The sequence below is a fragment of the Labrus bergylta genome, chromosome 4, assembly GCF_963930695.1.
Source record: "Labrus bergylta chromosome 4, fLabBer1.1, whole genome shotgun sequence".
Classification (NCBI taxonomy): domain Eukaryota; kingdom Metazoa; phylum Chordata; class Actinopteri; order Labriformes; family Labridae; genus Labrus; species Labrus bergylta.
The window spans coordinates 22,449,528-22,476,583 of record NC_089198.1 but is presented as its reverse complement, the minus strand read 5'-3'; the positions used below and the strand labels follow the sequence as shown (position 1 = coordinate 22,476,583).

General features: G+C 40.3%; 1 protein-coding gene across 1 annotated transcript in view; it reads left to right on the top strand.

Moving 5' to 3' along the window:
• The first annotated feature begins 14,969 nt into the window (after positions 1-14,969).
• The window catches only part of cdh2 (cadherin 2, type 1, N-cadherin (neuronal)), a 57,566-nt gene continuing 45,479 nt past the window's right edge, over positions 14,970-27,056 (top strand). The window contains exons 1-2 of the mRNA XM_020635352.3: positions 14,970-15,283; positions 16,903-17,011. Of these exons, the coding sequence (XP_020491008.1) occupies positions 15,224-15,283; positions 16,903-17,011 (169 nt within the window). The 5' untranslated portion in view covers positions 14,970-15,223. The remainder of the gene's footprint in view (positions 15,284-16,902; positions 17,012-27,056) is intronic.

Sequence of the window (27,056 nt, the reverse complement as noted above, 5' to 3'; positions counted from 1 at the left end):
AAATATGGAGAGACTATAACAGGGGTCTCTTAGCAAATCAGGGGTGATTATTGGAGGAGTGATGATGTTAGTGGCATCAACAGTATGCAAATTTAACAGATCATTTGTTATTGTTCCAGCATTAGACATGTCCCATTTAGCAGAGCGGTAAGGACAGGCAAACTCAGAAATAAACCACTTGCTCAAACTGGACAGAATCATCAAAATGTCAACATGACGTTTATAGCTTATCCACCAAAAGCATGCCAACAAGGACACATTATTTCCTTTTTTTTTTTTTTTAAAGCCTTGTTTTTCTTTCATAACCTGCAGCCATGAACAACATGAATTTCATGAGTTAAGCTCAGAGACTTGGGCGTGCTTGGGTCGATGATTCAGAGGATGTTGATGAATCAATACCGCTGACAACTAATTTTTCAATTTGCCTCATATGTCCTGTCACCTTGTGCTCAGACGTGCGGCTGCAGTCACTACAGAAGATTTATTTTTTGATGGATATAATGGAGATTGGAAGCAGGGTTTGGTTACACATCTGTTTATGTGAAGACCTGCTGTGAAGCACCCCAAACAAAATGAAATGTGGCATTATATAAATGTCAAGTATTGTTTAATAATCAAGTGTATGCCGCCTCTGTTTGCAGATTTGTTATGATGTCTGTTTAACCTAGTTCAGCACTTTGTTTGCTGTTGGAAAATGGCAATCTATTCTCATTTGGAAATAACTTAACAGCCCAAATGCTCAACATCAATAGCACAACTCAAATTACACAGACCGCAAGATGTTTCCACTCTGTTGGCAGGATTAATGATAATCATCAACATGAGTATGGCCCATGAAGGACACTGGTAGGAGACGCCTGTTTAACATGTCACTATTCACATAAGAAATCTAATTAGCTTTAATAAGATTATACATTTTTTCCTACTTTGCATGCAGGGAGATGTCCTTTTGAAATTGTAAAGTGGGAATACAAATTTAATTAAAATCATGATATTGCAATGGTGATTTCCAGCATCCCTTTCATAGCCTTTGTTATTCTTTGTTTTCCTTAAGTGACAGGCTGAACATATTTGTGTTGTCTGACACATGTGAGAAATTGATTTAGCAAATCCTCAGCCACATTTAAAGTATTTCTTCCCGGTATCTTCTGCGAAGGTTAAGGAAAGAACACCAAAGATGTCTAGCTTTTCAGCTCAAAGCTTTGGCAGAAGGAGGATAATGATGAAAGGAAGTCATAAAGTTGCTTCTCTCTCTATGTGACTAAGAGGACTCATCTCATCAGTGCGCATCAGCAATTAATCATTAAAAAAACAGCTTTCAAATATTCAAGGGGATTAAACATCAGAAATAACATCCCTTTCAAATCAACCATTCTAATCCTTTAAGTAATAATACAGGTTTAAGCAAGGTGATTCACAGCCATTGCAACAGCCTTTTAATTGAATACCATTGAATGCTATAACACAAGCTAAAAAAACATTTTAATTAACAGCAGTCAATTAAATCCAGACAGCTAATTAAAGCATAAGAGCAAAAGATTTTTTAAAAAGAAACAAAAGTAAAACTCTACAATACTGCATCAGGGTAAAAAAAACAAAAAACAATAAAAGGCTAAGGGAAACAAAATATAAAAATGTTACATCAAGGTTTTCTCCTGAGTTTCTTAAAAGCTGCCATTAAATAGAGTAGACCATGGGGTCCACATAGAAGAGGGCAATATGTATGAAATTCAGCAAGCTCAAAGAATAGCTAAAAATAAAAGGCAGGTAATGGGAAGCGGTAAATCTCAGCTGGGTTCCTGCTCTCTTCCACCACCATATTTTGTGATTCCAACATGATGCCGTGGGGACGTTTGACTTGTTCCCAGTTTTTATTTGGATAGGGAGGTTTGATAAGAACTGGAGCTTTTAGCTTTTATCTGATTATTTCTAAAGGTGCTTTTAGATTTTTGAGGCATACTACAGCATATTTGTGTGTCTACCTGGACAGACATTTTAAAACAAAACAGCTCTGTTGAAATGTGAAATCATGTGATTCACAGTTAGCATTTTTAAAAATCGTTTGGATACACCGACTCCCCCTCTCAGTGCTTGAACTGTAAGCCTGTCGGTAGTGAACGGTCTCATGTGCTGACTGCCTCTCTACACCTCACTGCCACCTTGTTTAGCCTGATCCGCCAATCTCCAGTGTGCTAATGCAAGATGACACTTTGTCACCAGAATCCTAAACTCTAGCCACAATACAATTTGTCATCACACTCAGGAGCCTGTGACATTCATAAGAGCTTCTCTGTCAGGATCAATTTCAGTCTTATTTTAAGGGGGTCTGGGTCCTGGCATCCTCACCAACAGATGCTCAAACAGTGTCCCTGAGGTTCATCGTGTATTAGTAAGGCAAGAGTGTTTGCGGCCTTGACCAATAGCTGGGAATATTAATATGACATAATGCACATCTCCTTTACATGTGAATGTTAGAGTTGGATTTAAATACTCCTTTAGAAATTAACAAAACACATACAATACTTCTATGCACAATGGTGGCAGTATGGGGGGAATTCTGGCCAACAAAAGCAACATGCAGCAATGGATTAGGAAATTATACAAAACATGCAGACGGCTGAAACACCTTCCATGACAGCAAACAGGCTGTAAAAAGATAAACACAGATAACAGTTGCCACAGAAAAAAACTATATCTCTCGTCAGAATAACTGTAGCCCTCCAGATCTATAGGGGGCATTCACAATGGAATAGACTGTATAAAACAGAGATAGTCTCCCATTGGTTTCTAAAGGGTAATTTTGAAGCATTTTGGGGAAAACTGTTTTTATGCCGTGTTTTTTTAAATTTACATGTTTGTTTATTATCTTTAATTTGATGCTGTTTTCTCCCATTGGAAAATGTGTTGGCCATTGCAGCACAATTGCCCTATAGGCCACGTTAGGAGAGAGGTGGTTATCATAATAGTAATTCATACATCAACACCTGCATTTAGAGCTGTATATTCAGTCCTGTACTGTATTACTGACCTCTGAAGCAGGAACTTTGTAACTGTAACCTCTAATCAAGGTGACGTCTGTCTAATGTAGCCCTGCAGGCAGAAGTGAAATACAGGCGTAATGATGCGTTTATGATAAGTAATTTCTGACCCTCAAGGAAACAAAGTAAATTAGACACTTGGGCATTAACATTTCAGCTTTTGACCTAGTCACTATTATACTAACATTTACATTACTGCTCCATGTATTTGAGAAGTGAGAAGGAGGTTTTAATTGAAGGTTGATGTAACCTTTTCATGTGTAAGGTTGGGCAATCAGTCTTAATGTAGGGGGGTGCAATGCTCGGTTAACCTACTCAGGTTACATCATGTCTAATATATTGGCTGTTTGCAATCTGGCTGCATTAGAAAAGCAAAGTAATTAAGGGAAAATGGAAGCTAATTAAACGCTGACTGTGAATCTGTGTGTCAAAGGGTCAGCAGTCTGTCTTACGGTAAAACCCCAGCCTCACAAAATTGACCTTGTCAAGCTAGATTAGGCGAAAAAAATAGTTGTGGCAAATACAGAAACTCAAATATGAGAAACTACTCAATGAAATCGATGTTCTTTAAAAGGTGATTTCGTAACCCTCTGTAAATTACTGCTTCCCAATGCCAGGCCCCGAAAAGTGATTAATTTTTTTTCTATTTTTAGATCAGTTTCCCGTGTATTTATTTCTTTATTTAATGTAGGAGGCAGACGGCAGCTCAGCCAACAGAACTACTTTGTCAGCAACTTGATTGCATTTACATGGTAGACTGAAGCCAAAGCTGGAGCAAATTAGAGAGCTAAGCCATGGGCGATGCTGAAATAACAGGCACTCCAATAAATGCTATGTGAGGAGACTTCTCAAAATCAACACCTCAGGAATGTTGTTTTCTTCACCTTGTGTGTTTCACACATCACCATCCAACAAACTTTCCTCTATTTACAAAAAAACTGTAACAGGAGATGACAAAAGGAATGGTAAGAACATTCTGCAACAACATATGGTATGTTTTATCACTCAAATCTTCATGGGAAAATTCCCCCGTTGGATACTTTTATACAGTAGGTATTCAAGTGTGATGTTCAGAGCATCTCAGGGATTGTTTTATGGTTTGTAATTTAGAACCATATAGTAAACATTGGACTACTGCAGGCTTGTCAGCGAGGCTATAAAAACATCCTTATTTTCTGACTTGATTGACGTTTTTAATGAAGCATTTCCGCTATGATGCATTTCCTACAGCAGCTGTGAAAAAAAAACAAGGTGACCTTACCCCCCTACAAATAAAAACACTAAAACACCTCCAAGAATTAGGCTCAGAAAAGTCATTTTTGCTGTAATGATTTTGTTTGAAACTGTACTTATTGATGAATTGGGTTCATGCAGACAGCAAAACAAGCAGTTAACATGACATTGACATACTGTATATAAAGTCTCTCTGGCTTACACTTGTCTAAATACACATCCAGAGATACACTAGCATGCATTTGGAGCTGTGTTTATGGCCACCTGATGAAGTTCAATGTCTATTATCATTTAGCTCGGTTTCATTTAGTTTGGTTTTCCAAAACTCCTCAGGAGAATATCTGGCTCTTTCACTGTTTAATGCATCAATATTTCACCAGCTATTAACTAACTCTTGTTCTGCCAGCTCTTTGGCATTGGGCAGATAGTGGAGTGTGTTTATCAGACCTTTTTTGGCTGAAAATAGCTGCCCGCTGGGGTTGGAGAAAGGTGAGATCAAACTAAAACATTAAAGGTGCAGGAAGCCAAAACAAAACAATGAGCTAAAAGATGCTAAAACGCTCCATGGAGCTGAGGGAAATGTAGCATTAGGTGATAAATTGACTTGGTTGAGGAGCTAAAAGGAATAACATAAATTTTACAATATGAATTTTTGTAGTTTAAGTCAATAAGAAAACAGAATAAGGCCATGGGCACATGTAATATTTTGTGCCCTTGTGTAGGCTTATCATGTAAGATGTTGACATTTTGGCTATTCAGTACATTCTGGACTGTATATCATCATTAGACATGCTTTGTGGCCCAACAGAGCTGTCATGGATAGCAAATGTAAGGTTTTAGGTTGTCTCAGTGTGCTCCTGGAATGCAAATCAGCCCATTTTGTCCACTATGGTGTAATGATATCTCCAAAATTAAACAAAACAGGGTTCACACAAACAGCAGTGGCCCATGAAAATCTAAATCAAACAATAAAAGCCCAATTTAAATTGTGAGTTTGGATCATAGCAGTCTGAACACAACAGTTGTGTGAGGCTGATTCATGTAATATCCTCTTCTCTCTGGCTCCATAGTCCCGCTGACACAGCAGCTGTGAGCAGGACGTACGCATGTGTGTGTGTGTGTGTGTGTGTTGTGTGTGTGTGTCAGTGCAGGTGGTATGAGGGAGGGACAGCAATGCCTGTGAGCTGAATAACAAGTCTAGCATACTGCACACCTGAGAAGCTGTCACTGTCATAATCAGCCGTTTATAATGCACGGCAGAAGGGTGACAGGAGTCGAGAGGAGGAAACGAGGACACAGTCGGTATCAAAGCTCTGTCAGTGTTATATCCTTTTCTTGTTATCCTCTCTATCGCTGTGTGCAGAATTGAAAGGGTGAATTTTTTTATTTTTTTTATTTTTTTGAATTTCCACTCTGCTCAAATTCCCTTCAAGTTATTGCTTTAGCTCTCTCTTATCCACTGAGTCACAGTCATCACATATGGCACACTGGAAAGCCAGCTTTAGTTTCTCTCTGCCTTCATCCTTCCTCCTTCCTCACACCCCGTCTGGCCCAGCAGGTTTGTGTCCGGACGCCTCCTCTAGAGAGCTCAAGGTGACACACGGTTGCTCAGGCACAGATGAGTGGATGTGTCCCCGGGCCTCTTGACGACCGCTAGTTTGCCCCCCGCCCTACCACGAGCAGCATGCACTAACGTCGCCCCCCTCCCCCGGAGTCTTTTGTTGTTTCTGTGCGACGCTAATCTAGGGGTTCTGCTGTGAGGGCCACAACAGCGGCAGGTTGACTCACTTCCAGCTCACTGACACAATCATTCACTGCCTGTATTGGGAGTGCTGTGTGTGTGTGTGTGTGTGTGTGTGTGTGTGTGTGTGTGTGTGTGTGTATAGCCGGAACAGTGCCTGTTAGACATCCTGGCTGATATTTTTCTGCAGGGTCAGCAGAGACCGGGCCAAGCCAGCATCATGGAGGAGTAAATCAATGAAACCCAATTAGGCACAGGGAAAGGTGAGAGAGGAATTGAAAAGCTAAAAAAAAAAAAAAAACACAGACCAAGACAAAAAAGTGTTCCTTGAGACTTTTTTTTTGCAGAACTAGCTGAGAGTAAATCAAACATCAAACAAGAGAGCGCTTTGTGTTCAACGGAGCAAAAGCATGCTACCAAAAAAAAACGACAAATCTGAAGGTAGCCTCATTCAAGATCTGTGGGAGTTTAAAAGTATCGTGTGGGACAGGCTTTGTGTGCCAGTGTGACTCACACTGCTACATCATTCTGCTCTTCTTTAACCAAACAAATCTCTGCTATGACTGTGGAGAGCCTTTTGTTGTTGCAGTGCATGAACAAACATTACTGGACACCTGAAATATGTGGGTGAAGAGAGCAGTCATGTGCCTGTGCTGAGGGCAAGAGTAAAGGCAATATGTCTCATGATCACCTCCTGAGCGAGCCGAATGAGGCACCCTTTGCTCTGAGCAACCTGCCACTAACATCTGCTGCTTTGGCAACACATGCCCTTGTAAGTTGTATAAATCCTGTCTGATTTTTGGTATGAACCATTTTCTATACTGCCAGAATGAAAACCCTCAAATATAACATGAGCTCCTTTAGATGTTGCATTTTTCTTAAAGCTCCTTTGAAGAGATTTTAGCTGGTTATGAACCAGACTGAAATTTATATCATTGCCTTTTTATGAGCTACAAAAACAATGAGACTGTCAGTGCGATTGCTATTTCTGTATGGTATTTTTTAACGCCTGTAACCAATGCCGGGGGGGGTAGGTGTCAGATGAGCGATTTAGTCATACTGACAACACTTTTTTCTTTTTTTTCTTTTACCTTTCTCCCAACAAATATTCACAATGACTGATACAATTCACAGTTAAGGCCGTGTTCACACTGGACTACTTTTTTCAGAGAAAAGCGCTGCCTTCAGTGCCTTTTGAGCGCTTATGCGCAAGTGTTCTGTAACCTTACCAACTGGATCTAGGAACCGGCTGGAGCACAACCAAGCGCGACTCATCAATTTAGCACAGAAAAGAACAAACAGGACGAGACGTCAGACACCGATACAACATTAAAACATCCGGTTTATTTTCAGAATAAAACTCTCCGTTTTGACGGTTCAGAAAAACGACCATCTGTGTGTGTGTTTTTACGTGTTTATAAGGTTTGTATTGAGTTTTATACCACGAACCTCGTATTATCTCGTGCTGTCGCGAGTGAATCTGTAACATTACTGCGGAAATTCCTTTGTCTCCGTACTCCATCTGTCTGGCTGTGCTCTCCGTGTTGCAGACTGAGAACGCAGCCGGTGGGTGTTGACGGATGTTAGGGTGCACGGACCCGTAACAGACCGGAAGCGGACACGCAATGCACACATATCTGGTGGAAGTCCTGCTCGTCCTGATTGGTCAGCTGTCAGAAAGGCGCTTGATGTCTCCCAGTGTTTTTCTGAAAAGTTGAAATAATTCAACTGAAAAAGGTGTCGGGCGCAGCGCTTTTTGAAAAGTTACGCATTATGCTTTGCTCAAAGGGGGCGCCAAAACAAAAAACAGAAACCTAAAGCCCCTGGGTTAGAATAGATCATATTTAGGCCAGCAGGACCCTGATTTTGTTGAGCGAAAAAGGCAGGTCAACAGTGCAAAGTCCATGATTTGGTTGTATCGCAATCAGAATCACCTAACCAGCAACAATGCACTTTATAATGCTCCATAATGGGTTTTAATCTTTCAGCAATTATCAGATTCAGATGAAAAGAGCGTTTTTTTTCCGCACTAATGAAAGAAAAACAACATCTTAGGCATTCGATAACCTGCTGACTGCTAATGAGCTGTGTAGATAGCATTATGCACAAGATAATAATCATGTTCATGTTGACAGGGGAAAAAATAGATACTAATACCCACAGGCAAGGGTGCTAGTATAGGTACTATGGCAATTATCACTAATAAGGATCATATTCTATAACCTCATTACAACACAGTGTATTGTATAATTGAATAATCCTTAATTCAGTTGCTCTTTATAATAAAGGTTTTTATGCACATTATGTTTATTATATATTATGATTATATAATATATTTATATATAATTAAGACTGATTATATATTATGTTTTATGTTTAATATAAACTAGCTATATGGCATGCCTTGAAGGAACATTAAAATAATGCATCTTCATATTCTATGTTTTGGGTTATTCAGCTGCATTTCAACTACCTTGCCTTGTATAATACTTTTACTCCTGATTTTAATTCTTTTAATGAACACATTGTAGCTGTCTAGGCAATCTAACATACTCAGAGAGCAAGATAGCCCTTCACCACCTTCTTGAGCGCACAGCAATTATTCAAAGATTTTAGAAATCATTCACCTCTGCCATTCGCATGAAAGCAGTCCAACAAATGTAAAAACTAAACTCTCCTGAGTATCAGATTCCAATGACCAAGAAAAAAAAATCTAGCTCTTTTCTATTATAGTAAGCTCTAACCTCATTTACTCTGTGATTACCAAAAAAGGAAGAAAAAAACAGGACCTCTTTTACGACTGCCTCCAAAATTAAGCCCATGGTAGGAAAGCTCAGTGTGAGACAAAGGAATGCACATGGGCAGATGAGTCCTCATATAAATCCATCCAGGCACCCGTGCTCAGACAGGCTGTTGGTCCACCCCTAAATCAGATAGGCCAGGCTGTCACCACCAAAGACCTTGTCTTCTTGCAGATCAATAGTGATAAGGGGAAATAAATTTCGAGCTGCAAATACTGAAGACACCAAAGAGACACTCAGGTTGGCTGGAGCTCTATAAACCTATAAACTGCAATTTTGAAAGTTGAAGTTTAAAATATTGCATACTGGAAGATATGATTTGATAGGCTATGCTCATGCGGATAACAGCAAAAGGAGACTAAAAACAATTGATTGCAAAAATTGAGAAAATGAAAGTGACCATGCATATAGCATGTTATGCATAATGTGATATTGCAGTTATTGTTTGATTAAATTTTGAATATAGCTTTAAATTGTTTCAAAACCAGAGACAGCTGATATGAGCTTTATTATAAATATATCTCAATGGGTTACTTGTGGGCTAACTTGTTAGCTGTGTTGTAGAAGAAGAATGCTAGCCAAGGTAGCTAGTTCCAAAATTGCATACAACATAGGGCACATCCTTTTTGAATGACCATTTGTGCAAAACCTATATTACCATGCATTTCATTTAATACTGACTCAAATGTTGATTCAAAGTGTTTCACGTGAATGGTATATTTCTGTAAAATGATGCATGTAGTACATTCCTCAATGGCTCCCTTTGCAAAGTCACTCATCAGATTATCTCCGGCACTTTTTAGAGAAAAAGATGATTGGACTGACTTGACTCGGATGAAAATCTGTCAGAAGGGCGGTCACACACATCTTTTAAAGAAAATAAAAGACTTGCACATTTTTCTGGTTCCAAAAATATTAAATGTACAAATTAAGTGACTGTATCTGTGAGCAAAAGTATTTATTAAAGCATTTAATTTCAGTTTCCCCCTGAGAACACAAAAACTGGTAACCATTCAGCCTTTTAAACATTAGCATATACTGTACGCATAGCTATTGTAAGATCAGCATTTATTTAGCTCAAATCTCAACAGCCTTCATATGGTCTTGTATAATTTCTAGCAATTCATTTGGTTAAGTTTTTAACTAAGGACTCACTCACAATAGGCAATCTGTACCGTGCCCAATCAAGTTTGACCCCAAAGTCCAGTTGGTTTGACTAGTGTGACAGCACCGTACTGTGCTCAAGCACGGTTCACTTCCTTGGCCCTGGCCCTGGTTCGGTTGCTAGTGCACGAGCACAAGCGTGGGTACGCGACGTTGAGGTGACTTACAGCCTTACCGATCTGACCATTCCTCTCGACATTTTCAACAATGGCGACAAAGGGTTCATGTTAGTCTGATGCAGGTCAGGTGATTACTCGAAATTTGGGCAGACGTGACTATTCAGAGTCAGCTGGACTCTGAGGTCTTTGGGAAAATCTGGAAATATTTAGAACTATTGTTCTATTGTACAGTACATACTGTCACAAAATACATGTTCTATGTTTAATTAAAACATAGTGGCAAAATTGATTAGGCAATAATGGTTGTTGTACTAAACACTCAGTAATGTTAGATACTTATTTAAACAGTTTTGGACTGAAATAATGAAATAAAATCACTAGTTTTGTTAGAAATAAAATAAAAGATAACGTGAACAGTGAGTAATTGAGACAACTGCCTTTTTTCACACATGTGCCATTACAAATCAATAGCCACACTTTTATTGCATCACTTAAGAAAGATTCTTTCCTTTCTGCTCAGGTTGCTCTGGAGTTCAACACAATTTGCCTTAATCAGGCAATCAATCACTATTAGATCTGTGTGCCACGCCAGCACACAGCAGGCAGATGTGTCCCCCAGCAAAAGCTACAATTCCTAAATTGAGGCAGACACACACTTGTATGAGCCCAGTGACTCAGTAGACGCTGCCAGAGCTGCTGCCAGAGCTCGCAAAGCAGCATTTCTCCTTTATTTGTCGACAAGGGGGTGGCACCAAGCTGCTTTACTGACATGTCTTTTCACTGGAAATTACCGTGAATGCACTCAGTGGAAATGTTCTTGGATGTCCCTGTCACTGTTTGTCACTTTGCACCAAATACAATATAATCAGATCCCTTAAGTTTACCATTTTTCAGTTAAGTCCTCATGCAATATTTTCATTAAATGTCCATCATGCTTAACATTTCTGGAGAATGACATGATGTGACCTTGTTATGAAACACTCATGAAAACCAGAAGAAGAAAAACACAGGCGTGATTTACACATGGAAAAAAGAGGAGTATGTGCACATGTGTTCTGTGCATCCTCTATTTGGCTCCATTGTTTAAACGGCATTAAACATTGAATGAGCTGATTTGGCACAAGAGAAGAATAATCAGAGCATTGCTGTGGTCCTTAGAGAAGTTTTATTGAATGCATAACAATGAAGTTTGATTGGAATTGATAATGGCTCTGAGGACTAGGTTGCTCCTTTCTAAACGCTAGTCGCTAAACGCTAATCCGTTCCAACGCAACCTTTGACACACACTGGATTGCCGATGATGAGATAAAATAAAAAATGAGATAAAAAAATGTGATTATTCCAAAAAGAGGGTACATACTCCCTTACTTATTACTTATATTAAACAGTTTCATTATATTTACATTTCATATTTAAATGTAAAATAAAATGAAACTGTTTCAATGTCAATTAGGAATAAAAAGAGAGATGATGTATGCATGTGTCACTGAATAAAATTATTTAATTTTGGCTTTCAGTTAAACTGACAGAGCTCTGAACAGCAACAGTATAAGAGAAGAGGTTGAACTGTGTGATAGTCCTGTTTCAACACAGAGTCAGCAGGAGGAATTGCTGCAGATGTGAAAGTGCTGCTGACCTCGTCCATTTTTCTTCCCTTGCCATCAAGGCCACCATGCTGCATCCAATTGTGCAGAGTAAAAGGTGTGGAATCAAGGGCTCCTCCAGGCCACCAGCCCCTCGGACACCTGCGTTTATGGGAGTCAACCGCGGTGTCAGCACCAAGCACAACATGCATCATAAGGCTGCCTCACACACATGCCTGCAATGTTATCTGTCCACACACATGGCAGGCAGGAGAATACATTCAGCATGGACTGCACAGTGACCTTGGTGCTAAATTTCACCTTTGACTGCACATTTTAGGCCAATGCGTAATTCAGGTATATGCTACACACAGGGTTCTCAGGGGCTCTCAGATTGGTCTTATGAATCATGCAACATGATATTGTTTGATTGAATGCGCCAAGTCCAAATTGGATTCCCACCAACGCCTCCTCCCCTCCTAGCCCAGACAAGTACTGATGAAAGATAACCGCCTCTGCATTAATCAAAGAGATGGGGGCATTTTGATCCCACTCTCAATTAGATTAGATTACATGAATTTAACAATTTGTACAAAATGTGATATCAATTATCAACAGGTCATTCACTTTGATCTGCCCTGATTCTTACAGAGAAAACAAAAAGAGAGCACATTGAATCTGAAACATGGTTTTGTAATTTTTCTTTATAGCTGTAGGAAAATCTGTGCGGCAAAGCATCAGGGGCATTTCCAGGGGGGGCTTAGGGCGGTATGGTCCCATCTTTAAACCCATCCTCTTTAGACGTGAAGGCGGTACTGTTATGCCCACCTTCAATATAAAACATGCTAGCCAGCATCAGAGGTAGAAACAGAGGCTAAACAGCAAGACAACTTTGCCGTTACAGTATAAAGGCATAGTGACCAGGGGTAGTCGCCATGTGGCAGAATCACATGCTCTTTTCAAACTGCCGTTTCTAGGTGCAATATTTCCATCCCTGTGACGTTTCACCATAAATATGAATGTAATGGAGGGGGACGAAGTGACCCCCCTCTTTACTGTCTTCACAGGTAGCAACAGAGGTGTTACAGGGGCTAGACAGGATCAGTTGAGCCATCTGGAGAGTGCAGTGCTTGTGTGTGTGTGTGTGTGTGTGTGTGTGTGTGTGTGTGTGTGTGTGTGTGTGTGTGTGTGTGTGTGTGTGTCTGTGCATGCATGACTGTCTGTGTATGTGGGTAATGTGAATTTACAGACTGGAACACTAATATTACCCCATCGTGCAATCAATATGTATGTACAAAGACGTTATGACGGCTGAGCTAAGCTACGGAAACTATCGCGCAATCTGAAATAGGCTACTGTGTGAAAAAGCTTAACATTGGCATTCAGAGGCAGGACTTAAGTTCAAACCAACTAATTGGACTAGGGTGCATCAGGAGGCTAGTACCTGTTAAGAAGTTTTAATGAAGCTCTTTTTGTTGGTACTTTATTCATGACTTCTGAAGATACCGGTTTGTTTTTGAGCCTCTAGAGAACTAAGCATGACAGTCTTTTGTTTGATTTAAATAAAACTACACAAATTAATGTAACACTGTATACTTAGATAAGCTCAATAAATGCAATTCTGTATGTATGTGTGCACATACATATTTCACGCCACCCCTTGATAAGTCAATGCCTGGGTAGGGCCCCCCCCCAGTCAAAACATTATAGACATGTCCCTGGAACATAACACAAATCTTTATTTAGAGGGCGAAGAATGTTTGCTTGATTTTGTTGCACTTTCTTCTTTTGCTTGCATTTATTCCCACCAAAGAGATGATAAATTATTTTAAAACAAGGATTTAGATCAGGTATACTAATCAATGACAAGACTGTGCAGTGACCTGTGTCACTTGTTACAAGCAGAAAACAGTGAAACAAACTATTCAGCCCTCTCTGTCTGTGTGTTTGTTGTCTGTGTGTGCTGTCTGTAAGTGGGATGTGATGGTGCTCACTGTTTGCTTAGGATAACAGCACACTCTCAGGAGCGGATGGTTTGATTTGTAGGAGGAGGGGAGCAGCATCTCTCCCATCAAATACTCACATGCGCCTCAAAACGCCAATAACTTGAAAAACAACAGATTGCCCAGGAGGAAATGAACCAAAAGTCAGCCCTTGTTTTTTTTTTTTTTTTATGTGAAGATAAAAAACATACTTTTCCTCTTCTAACTAACTGACATGTCTCTGTGTCGCAGATACAATCTATTCCATACAGCCTTCTCTTTAATTCATCAGCAGCACAACCAAGGTAATTTAACCTTTATCAGTCCGTATCACATGAGAAGATAATATGAGGGAATTATTCATCGCATATTTTAGAGGAACATGAAAAAAGCTTTACTAATGGATTCTACACTTAAAGTGAAGACATGCAGAATTCAAAATTCCACAGTGATACAGTCATTTCTTAAACAGTGAGCTTGTTGGGCAGCAATGAGTGAGCCTGTGTGGGTGTAAATTTGTGTAAGAGAGGGAGTGTGTCAAACAAACATGTGCATACGTTTGGTGCCAAATAATTGACACTAATGATACCTAAGATCCTTAAGATCACACGAGCGGTAGACAGCAATTATTTGAGGGCAATGTGATTAAAATCTAGAAGAAAAAAAAACAAACATCCATGAAGCTTGTTGGCTGAGAGACAACTGACTGGATCCTGAATCACTGATGTTCATGACATTGATAAAGCTGAATTAACATAGGCTCTTATCATTTGACAACTTTAAATAACTTCCATAACTATTTTATAATAATAGGCTACTTGTTTTTCTTTGCATTAATACCACAGTCTCATTTCAATATAGTGAGTGAAATGAACCAATAAGCAAATAAATGGTGTCCTTAAAATGCTGACAACTATGAAATGAGGAGACATATCCTAAAGAGAGTCATTTTGATAAAAATACATTTTAATAATATCAAATAAATATAATAGGCTACAACTGAGAGGGGGGGAGGTGGTAGCACAACATAGAATAAAATAAAATATTATCTAAGATTAAAAAAAAAAAAAAATCACCGCAGAATAAACTCTGGCTACCACCCACTGCGAGTGAACATGACTATTACGTGTTAATATTATAATACTCTGTCATATGGGATGATGGCTAACATAGGGGACCCCTCTCGGGTCCCAGCAGTGAAATTGGCTGTGTGACCAGTAGGGAGAGACAGTGAGATGGGCGGTTTATAGACTAGTGGCCGGGGCTCTTATTGTTTTGTGTGTAGGACTGAATGGGAGGGAGCAGCAGCAGCAGCAGCAGCCTCAGTACCAGGCACTGCTCCCCCTCTCAGTACTGAACTGGATAAGACAAGAGGAGGAGGCTGCTGCTACATGCTGCCGCCGCCGCCACCGCTCCTGCCTTTTGTCGTAGAGAGGAAACCTTAACCACCACGGCCAGAGCCAGAGGGATATTCTTATTTTTATTTTTTATACTTCTTCCTTTTTTTTTTTTAACGCTGATTCCGAAGGGGTGGGGGAAATAAAGCAGTCACGGCCGTCCCAATGTACTCACTACACGAGGGCAGCGGTCTGCTCCTGCTGGCGCTCTTGGCAGGACTGCAGGTAACGAAATCTCCAAACCGGGGTTTTCAAGCTAGCGGAGTTTGCACCGGACAGTTTTAGCTGCTTTGTTGTTCTTTTGGAGATTATGTCTTTGATTGAGTTGGTAGCTTCTCCTACGGGCACTTAAACACGTAACATGTAATGTCTGTGTAGCGCGAGCTAACGGGGCATTTTACTCCATGCGCACGAGACGCTGTTTTGGTTCAAATTGTGTGCTCATCCAAATTAATTATTTAATGTTTGAAGTATCTACATGGGGATGACGTACCTTTTGTTTTAGAGTTCATTGCTTAATGGGCAATGCCTTGGGAAGTTAAACGTTACAGGCTCACATTAACCTTGTTTCTTACTCGATTATGTTTAAGGTTTAATATTTATGTAGATTGCTGCAGCGTGTCTCTATCCTCGGGTCAGATGATTGTCTGTCTGTCTGTCTGAGAGCCGTAATGAGCAACAATGAAAAGTAGCCCACTGTAAAGTACTATCGCAGTGCACATTATTAATAACTGCATGTAACGGTGACGGGATAATGATTTAGGTCCAACCACAAGGATTAAAATAGTATGCTTGAGGAAATATATTTTCTGTGGCTACATTGTAGAAACAGAGCTCCTTAATAAGCGATACACTTTAATAATGCAGCTTCAGCAGATTGAATAGTTACTTTCAAGGAAGTGGCGTTTGTGTTATATCCAGAAATGCCTATATATATATATATATATATATATATATATATATATACTGCTGAATTCTCGGCTCTGCTCCTCCCCCTCTCTCTCTCTCCCAGTATTTTCCATTTAAATTCCTTTGATTAAGAATGGCAAGTGGCACGGATACCCACAATGCTCTTTTTCAGCAGGACTCCTCTCGTTTTACATTCTTTTTTAGAGCGCTAAGAAATAGGGGCCAGGCCTCTGTCTGTTCCTGGGAGCTGAATCAATGCTGAGATTGTGTGATGGAGTGTATTTTGAAACCAGAGCATTTTATCCACTTGTGATTTCTTGCTAAATTCATGTTTTAACAAAACACAAGCCCGTGTTGTTCACGCAATTTCCCCCTTTGCAATATCCCACACTATTCTCCAAATCTTTTTGTGCAGACACCCTTAGCACAGAGTTTCGCTTTGTAAAAAAAAAAAAAAAGCACTTTATTGATCACTCTCTTAGCCCTACAGTTGTTTTTTTTCGTTTACTCTGACTTTGCTCATGTTTACTCCTCTAACAGGGGATCGTTAGCATTTACTTTTTATTCCCTTGTTCCTGTACTTCAAAGTAGAGTGTTTGTCCAGAGCAGCGTGTTGATCAGAGGGGCTGACCAACAGAGAGTTGGTCATAACCCTTGCCTGTGCCTGGGCCTCTCCAGGGGGACAAATGGAGCTTGTTCTTGCCTAGCCATGCTTTTTGGCTAATGCTTAACCCTTTTGGCCTCATTATCCTAATTGCGGTTCCTGCTATAAAAACAACAGATGCTTTTGTACAACGGTGGAGACTTCAGAACGTGACCGAGAGCATTTGGAGGCAACAGAGTGCATTTTGTTAAGGTTGATTTATGACTCATTGTGCCCCCTCCCCTCTTTCTACTGCTTTCCCCTTAACCCCCCCCTCCCCCCACTGTCACAGATTGTAGCAGAGGGCAGGGGCACCCCACCATGCCGACTGGGCTTCTCTGAAGATGTATACAAGGTTGTGGTGCCAGATATGACGGAGAGAGGACAGCCCCTTTTCAACGGTGAGTGGTGAAATATTCGTATACTAGTGCTGCCACTCTGGGCTTGATGCTTGTTATGTCTTTGTTTGAACGTGTGTGTGTTTGTCAGCATGCATAAGGGTTGAGCATGCTTGTCTAGGTCTACATGTGTTACGTTTCAGGGAGGAGCAGAACAAGCCTGCCATATTTAAACAATTAGCTTCGGTGAGGTCGTGTGGTGTTGGAAGTCGCGTAGTTTGCCTCGTAAACCAGCTCAATGTGGTATAACTTTCTGTGGCTCCTGTCGATGTTGCTTACTTGCTGTTTCCCCCCCCCCCTTCAGAGCAGAAACAAACACAGGCAGATTGTTGCTCATGTACTGTTCAATACATTGGCTTTAACAGTTTGTGGTTTTGAAATTTGCTTTTAGTTGAAACTACATTTTTCTACTGACTTTCCATCAGATGCAGGAAAATATTGTTGATTGCACCAGAGACTTTTCTTGTTGCAATGAAGAAGAAAAAAAATCACCCACAGATTTTTAATACTTGCAACTTTAATGAAGCAAATAGCTTAGTTTAGAAAAATTGCATTTTATTGTGTGGGTGCATTTTTCACTACTATTCGCCATTATTTATTATTTAGCTTCTCCTATTTCAATAACCTTCTCTTTACACTTCTTTAAAATCCCTTTAAACTATATGCAGAAAGTATTTATTTCTGTTACTTGGAACACTTTTATGCCTTGAGCTTCATACTAGAATTACATGGTAATGTCTCCAATTGCAGTCTTACAATTGCTACACCCACACAATGACAGAAATAACAGCAATTTTAGTGTCTTTCAAAGTGTTTGTTGCAGCAATTGTCTTTCTGTGACCCAGCTGTAGTACATTTATATTTTTAATAACAACCAGTTGCAGACAAGAAAGTGTAAAATAATGATTATTTTTGCAGTAGCCCATTACATTAAAGCAATCATGACCAATACAGTCTCTTTGGAGTTTGTTATTGGCAAAATGAGGATCCAGCTAGCATGAAATGCAATCCTACAGACGGTAATAAAAAGTGGAATATATCACCAGTGTGCCATGAGAGAGGTTCGAGCCTTGAGGTCATTTGGAGCAGAAAACATTCTCACTTGTGTTGGATTTCACAGCTAGTGCCTAAAAGTTGCATGTTGCCGTTGATGTGAGTCAGAGAGGTGGAATGGGGAGGGGTAGCAATGACGAGGGAAGAAAGGAGTGAGGGAAGATGGGTGGTTACAGCTTTCACTGGGCTTTACCTTGTGCACAAGTTTCCGTTTGATCCTGCAGGTGATGGATTTCCCTCTGTCGCTCGTGGATGAGCCGTGACCAGGGGTAATCAGGTTCCCTTTTGTTTGCCCCCCCCCCCCCACCCTCTTCCTTCTTTCCTTTTTCTCTCTACCTCCCCCTCCCCCAGTGAGTTGTTGCTCTGTGGAGTTTTCCTTGACAGAGAGGGGCACTCCTGTGTCATTGTAATGCAGCAGGGCTCAGCAGCGTGGGATGATGTTAATGAAACTGCATTCTCTAATGAAAAGCTCCTGTGGCATGTTTTGAAAGACAAAGCCCCCACATTGTGGAGAGTATAGCGAAAGTTTTTCAACTTTGCTTGTACCATGCTGTTTTGGGTTATTGTTTTTGACCAGTAGCTGTGAGTTTTTGTCATTCAAAATGGTGCTTTAGCCACATGTAGCTAATGCTTTGAATTTCCTTAGCATTTTAATAACATAGTAAATGGTGCTCCAATAGACATAAGATTATTAACAGGATCTTATTGAGTGAGCCTTGTAGCTGTCACTAATTATTCTACCTTCAAGTCCAAACATGGGCTTTCTCATGATATAACTAAGCCAGTCATCTTATTCAAGTATGCATACAATCCTTAAATTATTTGTTTCATATTAAACTTGTTCTGTAATACCACCAGTACCTTGTGTAAGATGTCCGTAATTTGATTCCTTTTGCTCGTATTGTATTGCTTTCGACCCCAGAACATGCATGCGACGCAGCAGGGGTAAGCTGTTAGATATGGCTGTCCCATCTAATTGCATTCTCGTCTTTGTTATTGATTAAGAGAATACACATCCTGAGGTCTGTAAAACCTGGAAATGGTAGCACTTCACATGCAAACAGCTGGCATTGTATGCGCTGAATTAGAGACATCCTGTGGATTTGATGATGGCAATTGTGGCCAACCAGTTGACAAAGCTATTTGACTGTAAGATTTAATCACATTCCTGGGGGGCGTAAACTAGACTTTTAAGTTAACTGTTAGCTGGCCAAGGGATGCCCCATTGATTCTCAATAGATTTTTTAAAAAATGTGTTTCTTCAAAGTTGCTAGGCAGAGCAGCACAGGGAAAAACCAGGAAGGACAATTATTCTTCCGTAAGAAGTCCTCTCCAATGATCCATTAAAGGGAGGTTACGCTCATTGTTTGAAGATACAAAACCACATCAGGCCCACATGACCTTGCTTTTAGGGTCGGACTATTTGCTCTGGCCTGATACCAAGAGGAGGGAAATGACCAAACGTCGTTAGCTCCTATCAGACCATCATACAGATGAAAGCAGCTTTAAGCGTTGTGCAGTGTTTTCTCTTATCTGGTTTAGTCACTTGATAAAGTGTCTTGTTTTACTAAATTGCATTTAATTTCAGGTATCCTGCGGGTGGTTTGCCCCTGGGTGTCTAATGGAATTCTGGTGGCTTTGGAGAGCTGACACACATTGTGCAGGTCTTTTTTTTTTTTTTTTTCAGATGAGGCCTTTAAAGCAGGGTTGCAGAGTGAGTCAGTCGGAGCATTATTCAGCAGAGGTTTCCCTCCCTAAAAACTGGGTTAATGAAAAGCCCAAAAGCCTAATTGGGCTTAATACACTCTCTTATGCTGCTGTTCTTCCATCCCTACCCCCAACCATCTTTTTCTGCTTTCATTTTTCTTCTCTGCACCCCACCCCCCTGTGTTGTACTTCATTTTCTTGACAATTATGCAAGCTCTGGTGATGAAAGAAAAGTGCGTCTGCCGCCTGCTTTAGCCTCGGTTTAAATACTTCAAGTGTGAGCTCGTCATGGAGGTCCAGTGAGGCGGATCCACAGACAAGTTGAGGGGAGGGACTTACAGTTGACTAGTTTGATAATGTGATTGTAAAGATTTGTGTCAACGTCAGCAATGAGTACATAAACTCGAGAGCTCTCTTGGGCTATATGTTTCTCAGAATTTGCAGTTAATCCATCATTAAGTTTAATTACCCCTCTTTTCTGTTTGTTTAAATCAAACCTGTTAAACAAACCAAACCTCAGCCCTTTGAAAAGAAAAACATTGTACTCTTGAAATCCTGAAATTCTGCACCAACTGAACCCATTTGAATGTTGTTCTGGTTCTCTGCGCTCTGTTAAGATCGTGATAGCTCTTGGGTACAGCTGGGGCCACTCAGATGTGTTTAAGGGGCCCCAGTGTTTGGTGAGACGTGACCCTGCTCGACCCTCTCCTGTAAACTGGGCCAAGTGCTCGCTGACATACTCTCTTTCCTGAACACAGATTCGGGATTTAGCGAGTGGGGGGTTTTTCTTGGTGAGGTGAAGATGAATGAAAGACCAGCCAACAAGGTCCTGACCCCCCACCAGGGTGACGGCAATTGTACGGCACCCCTACCTCTTGTTGTTGTGACCCGTGGGGTTGATCGTTCATCATGGAGAAACAGACAGAAGAAAATTTCACAAAAACAGGTTTTCAGGCAGTCTGCAAAGTGAGATTGTTAAATTTCTGCTCCAACCTCATGATGGACTGTAAATCACGATTATGGCTCTATTTATATTTGCCAGGGAATACAAAGAAATATATTTTTTTAAATTGCAGAGTTTCGATTTAATATCAACCTCTGTTGTTTATGGAAATATACAGTATATGGTTGGTAACTTTAAGAAAAAAGCTGGTATCTTTGGAAGTCCAGGGTGTCAGAAAAAGAGCGTCTGCCTCTCAGATCTTTATGTCTGAGGTGTATGAGGTCTGTATTGATGTCTGTGTCTGTGTTGAATTATTCAATAGCCAAACATGACTTTCTTAATATTCAAATTCTTGCCCTATAGAGCACAGCGGTGTTATCATGCAGTCGAAGAAGGGTGAAAAAAATGAAAAGAGGCATGAGATACATGGAAGTTCTGGCTTTTAAATGATATTGCAAAAAAAAAAAAAAAAGAGTCATCTTTGTCTTATGCATTGGGTTTAAATTCTTGTGCTTCTTCCTTAATATTTATAATCTAAAGCAGCAGTTTGACTCTTAAGTTTGTTTGTAAGCGCACTTCATTGCCCCCATCCCCCCATTTTCTTTTTTTCTGGAAGTGGATCAATGAATCCAGGGTCTTTGTTTGCACTGATCAATATGTTGTAATGAAGGCTGCGTTCCAATTCCCAGCTAAAGCATCAATGGCGGGTTGGGGTTGAATTCCTTTTTTTCTTCATTGTTGTCAGCCTGCATACTTTATTTTCTTTTCTTCTCCTTGTCACTGTTTTTTTTTTCCCTGGTAGCACCATGGCCTAGATATCCCCTACATATTATGACGGCAGATTGGATCTTGGCAGTGTATGGTTTTGGGAAGTAACCTTTGATGTTATTTGCCTACAGTAAAGCAAGCAAGGAAGAAGAGTAAGTCAGAGCTTGTGTAAGGGCCGACAAAGCCAATTTCAGAGGATCTGTTCAAGTCAAAAGTCTATATCGTTAAAATGAAATAATAATGTTAGCATACTGAAGCGATTGCACCCATCCATGTCTAATTTGTGGGTGTGTTTTTGAGCCCACTGGGTGGCATGGCAGGAGACAACATATTTTATTTATGTCTGACCTTTTTTAGGATCTGGGTTCTCAACGAAAACAAAGGCTGGCCTGAAAATAATCTCTCCATGTTCTGAGGTAGACAGGTACCTGAAAAATGCCTCTGCCTAGATAAAGTATTTTGTAGAGGCGGACATTATCCTGATGGCTTCTCGTCACCTCTGCTCATATCACTCTTATCAGCTGCAGGCCCTGCCCTCTGCTGTTGGCACCTAACTGTGTGTGGCTCTGACATTGGTCAGTAGTAAAGGTGTCTCTCTCATGCCTGTAAGAGTGTGTGGGGGGGGTTGTCCTTGGCATATAATTAGCTTGAACCCAGACAGCTCCTGGTAACACAGACTTCTATAACTATCTGTTAGTCAAAGTGAAAATCAGCAGTCAGACTTCACGGTATAATCTGACTTAACTACATAAATACAGGATGTCATTTGTTTTTCACAAGGTTGCATTTAACTACATTTGGAAACTCAAAATATCATTGTCTGGCATGATTCAAGGGGGCAGCAAACAGATGTGGGCAGACCTTTTTAACTGTATTGCTCCTTCTCACAGTCGTGTGAAGGTTAGACGGGTTTTATAGGTTATTTGGTTCTAGATCACACCTGGGCCCCTCCATCCCTGACGCTGTATTGCTAAGGTTTTAAAATTGATGTGTGCTTCCATCTAAAGCACTGTCACAAGAGAAAAGATTTATTTCTTCTACTAAAACAATCTTTTCCTATTGGTCATGATGTGAGAGGGAGCTTGAAGCTTTCTTGGTGATTTTTCTTTGGTTCAGCTGACACACTGCTTGTGGTGGGATTTTATTTAATACTAAGAACACCCAGGAAGCGCATACTATGACCCGGCTATGTAATGAGGCCGTGTATAAATAGCTATATTGACCTGACTTTTTGCATATATTCCAACTTATAACTAGGCTAGTGTCATTTTTCACAAGAGAAATGTTAGAACCAGTGTGGAAAAGAAAATGCCACCTTGCACTTAGAAGACAATACATCAGCTCTGGGAGTGAATTGTTTACTTTTCAGGGGACTGATTTGTGGATTTGGGTGCCATTTTTCTTCTGTGGGGCAGCCTTTTTTGGCTGATAGAGCAAACAACACCATATCTCTTTCACAGATCCTGTCTCTACAAAGAAAGCCCTGTTTGCTGTGTTGCCCCAGCTGTTTATTGTGCAATACCCCCGTTGGATTTTGCCTACAATTTCTCTCTACACAGTGCTTGTTTTTCTCATTATGTAGAGCAAGATTAGAGCACAGAGAGCCTTGGTTTCATGTTTTTAATCGGCAAGCATGTGAACGGAAGCTACAGCCAAGCCCCTACTTTCTCCTTGTCTCGTTAAATCTTTTGTCTTTACAGCAATACATTTAGCTTTCTTTACCTTTTAAGCTTTGTTGCTGTTCGACAAGAGTGCATTCACTGGCTGCCCAGATGTAGATTTAGCAGGGCTGAATGACACACAGCTCGCAGACACAGCGTCTTTGTGCGCTGGGTCAAACGGGGAAGCTAATACTCAAATGAATATATTAATGAGACAGTTTGAGACAAATAGAGAAATAGAAACAGAACTAGCCTTGTGTTTATCCCTGTTCTGTATAAGGGTGACACACATGGCTCACATATTTAAACCTCAACTGTGTTCAAAAGGCTACATGAATTGGCACGCTATTATTCCCCCGACAACAAAAGAGAAATTTGAAGCAGGGAAACGTTAATTGACCCAGATACTGTAACCATGTTTCATAAAGACCAATATCCTGCCTGGGAAGAGATGTCTACCTCCTGCCGGCCACGCCGACTATTGTGTTCCGGCAGAGGCTTCAATTTCAACACACCAGCGCATCTCTGGACATTAGCCTCTGATGAGTCGTTAGGTCGTATGCCATGATATTCTCTTCTCTTCTCTTCTTTATACACCCTCCACCACTCCCTTCTCATTCCGCCCTACCCCCCTTTTACACGTGTGCTTTGAGATGGAGGAGCTCCCTCGACTCTAACTGATGATTGATGGGACTTAATTGAGTAATGCAAGGACAGTACTGTAGCATTTAGTCCTTTATTTTACAACTGAGATTCTCTCCCAGAGTGACCTTGGTTGGTTCACAGCTTCAGTCATGAGTGTGATGTGCGATTTTAGTGGTGTTGGTAATATATTTGATAGATGGTTGTCTTAGATGTGGAGGTTGTGGGTTTTTTGATAGTTTCTTATGAGAAGTGTATGCTCAGTGTGTCTGCTGCACCTGTAGAGAGCAGGATATGATTTAAGTTGCATATACTACTGATTGATCTTATCATTCCTGGAATTATTGGGTGAGAGTTGTTTCAATTTTATTTTTTTATTTTGCCTGTCTAACAATATAAAGAACATCATACTTTTATATATCGTAAATATGTTAGTTTAATCTTGATAGACCAGATATTGGGGAAATTGTTTAACGGTTGGTTCATCAGATAAGCATATGTAACCCACCATATTCCATGTCTCAAGTGATCTACTGTTACCAGGCCTTCCTGACACCAATGTCTGCCATCACCACATGGATATTATGATTGACCTGCAACAATTTCTTGTCCCCCATTTGAGCACACACTATGGCAGTGAGCAACATACCTCTCTGCAGCCTGCTTTGTCTGAGTTTATATTATCTCTGCCTTTGTCGATATTTACTGAGGCATTAAAGAGTGTGCAGCATGTCGCCACTTTATTTCCTGTAGCACTGCCTGCTCAGCAGGACAGGGGCTGGGTGGTGGGGGGTGCATTCTTACTAGAGGTTTTAACTGCTCCTCCAAGTTAAAAAGCATCTAATTTCTCCATGCGTGTTGAGTCTGACTTGCATAACGTAACTTTGTCTGTTAGACAAATCTTCACCTCTGGGGTGTCTTAGAAGAAGGCTTTTGCCATACCAGTTTGAATGTGATTTTGATTCAAATTGATTTAATATCTTGTTGTTGTTTTTAACTTTATAACTTGAATTACGAACACAATAAATATAATTGTGGAGACATTACAATGGCTCAATTGTCTGTTCCTAGAAGTGACTGTCATCATAAATACATTTTCACTAAATCAAGAGATTTCCAAATACTCAGTGTCATCACTACTACAGCACAAACCCTGTTTTACCCTTTTCAGCTCTTAGAGTAATGGAAATTGTTTGCCAAGATGTTGTCTGTCAAAAATAAGAGCAGCATACAGAAATCATTCTAGTTTGCTGTCAAATATCAAAGGTTTGCATCTATATATCTGTTCCCAGTCCTGAATTAAATATATGGTTCTCTTTACCTTTCTAAATGTTTAAATTACTTCCATTTGAGCTGCATGATTAATTCTATTAAAATCAATATTTACATTCAGGACTCTGACTCACATTCATACACGACAATGATTTTTTGTTTGGATTAGCAGGAGATCCGTTGCATTAAGCCAAACACTCCTTATTTCTTCAAAAACTGCAAATTGAGATGAAAATGAGTCTGAGAAATGGAAGCCCTGCTGGTAATGTTGAGAAAAAGGGAATTCGTGAATCCAGTTTAGACAAAACAAGTTGTACTTAAATAAGGGTTATATACTTTGGTGTGATTTATTGTATTATACTATCAGGGTGATCGTGGAGGGCCCATTGCAGCAACAAAGGGATCAGCATTGTTCAGTATGAGTCCTGAAAAACTGGTCCCTGTTGCCTTCCCTTGTTGTTTGGAGGGGGAAAAAGTTCCTTCACAAAAACTTTCAAGGTTGTACTTTTTTCCAAGGCTGTTGCATTGCATTGAATTGCATTTGGGTCTACAGGTGTCACTATTGTTGTTTAGTAAGCATTCCAAATAAAGCAAGTATCCTAGTCCCAGAGAGTCTTTTTTATTCTGCTGTCAAAAAGTGTTTAATAACGTCTGCACATTTTATGTAAACTGGAACTGCACATACTGTAAGCTTGACAACAGTGACACAGGTTTTCCAGTGCTCACCAGCATTCCAACCACCATCCATCTGATTGCACCAGAATGTGATACACTCAATCTTGTATAGGTCCTGTGTCAGCCCTTCACTCTCACACTAATTGTTCTAAGCACTGTGACCTTTGTAGAAGATAAGCTTCCTTCGGCTGACTTGAAGAGTTTGGAATAACGGCCTCAACCATTAATTTATGGCATTGCTAACCATATGAGGGCTATGAGCCAAGGTTATTGACCTTTCACGCCTGTCACTAGTGATAGAGGGAGCCAGACCCAAGAGGAAAATGAATTGGGCTTATTAAGGAGCTGGGCTTTGGATCAAACCTAGGGGGCATCTTTATTCTCCAGTTTTCTCTTTCATTTAAATCATGACTTCTTCACACCGTTTGACCAATTGTCTTCTGCCAAAGTAGAAATTGGGAGCACATACAGCGGGAGTTTCTCTGAATCATAATGCTCCCATGGCTGTGTCTAGGAGAGATCAGGGTGCAATGCGTGAAATGCCTGGAGGATTAACACTTGGAGCACAAAACACATTAAAGAGTGCATCTTGAACTGAGGTCATTATTATTAGATGAAAGATTTTGCAGACTCAGAACAGCAAATCAAGATTTGTTTTTTTCTGCAAAGGCAATTTAAAGTGCTTGACAACACTTTGCAGTTTTAATTCTCTCGCAAATCTTTTGTCTTTGTGGGTCTTAGCTTGTTATTTACTTGTACAACGGGTAGCTGTTAGACAATGGAGAAAAGCTGGACAGGCATAAAATGAACCAGTTGAATAAAATGTAGCATGCAAAGAATGTTGTGTGCCGTGTGGACTGCCATGGATAGAGATGATTGAGCACATGTTATTTCAGCCCCATCCTCCCTCTTAGCTCCGAGTCTGTAAAACCCTTGTGGGAGGCAGGGGAGGCACGCATTTATATTGGATCAACATGCTATGATGTTATTTTTCCAGCTCCACTACTTGTGTTTATAATCATACCCGGTCCCTTATGGGGTTCAACTAAAACCATTTTTATTGACTCTGGAGAAGCTTATCTATTCCTGATGCATTGTTTGTACATAGGACCGCAATCACATCCCAGTGGAAGTAAGCAATAGATGACAACACAGAACTTGTGCTATAACTGTCTTTTTGTTATTAGAAGGCCTCCCCAGTGGGGTCCACCTTCAAGGGCATTTTTAATAATGTATGTTGTGTTTTTTTTATACATTTATCTCTGAAATTTCAACTGGCTTTACCTAATTTGGAGAGCAGGAACAGAGACTGATTTAGTGATGCTGC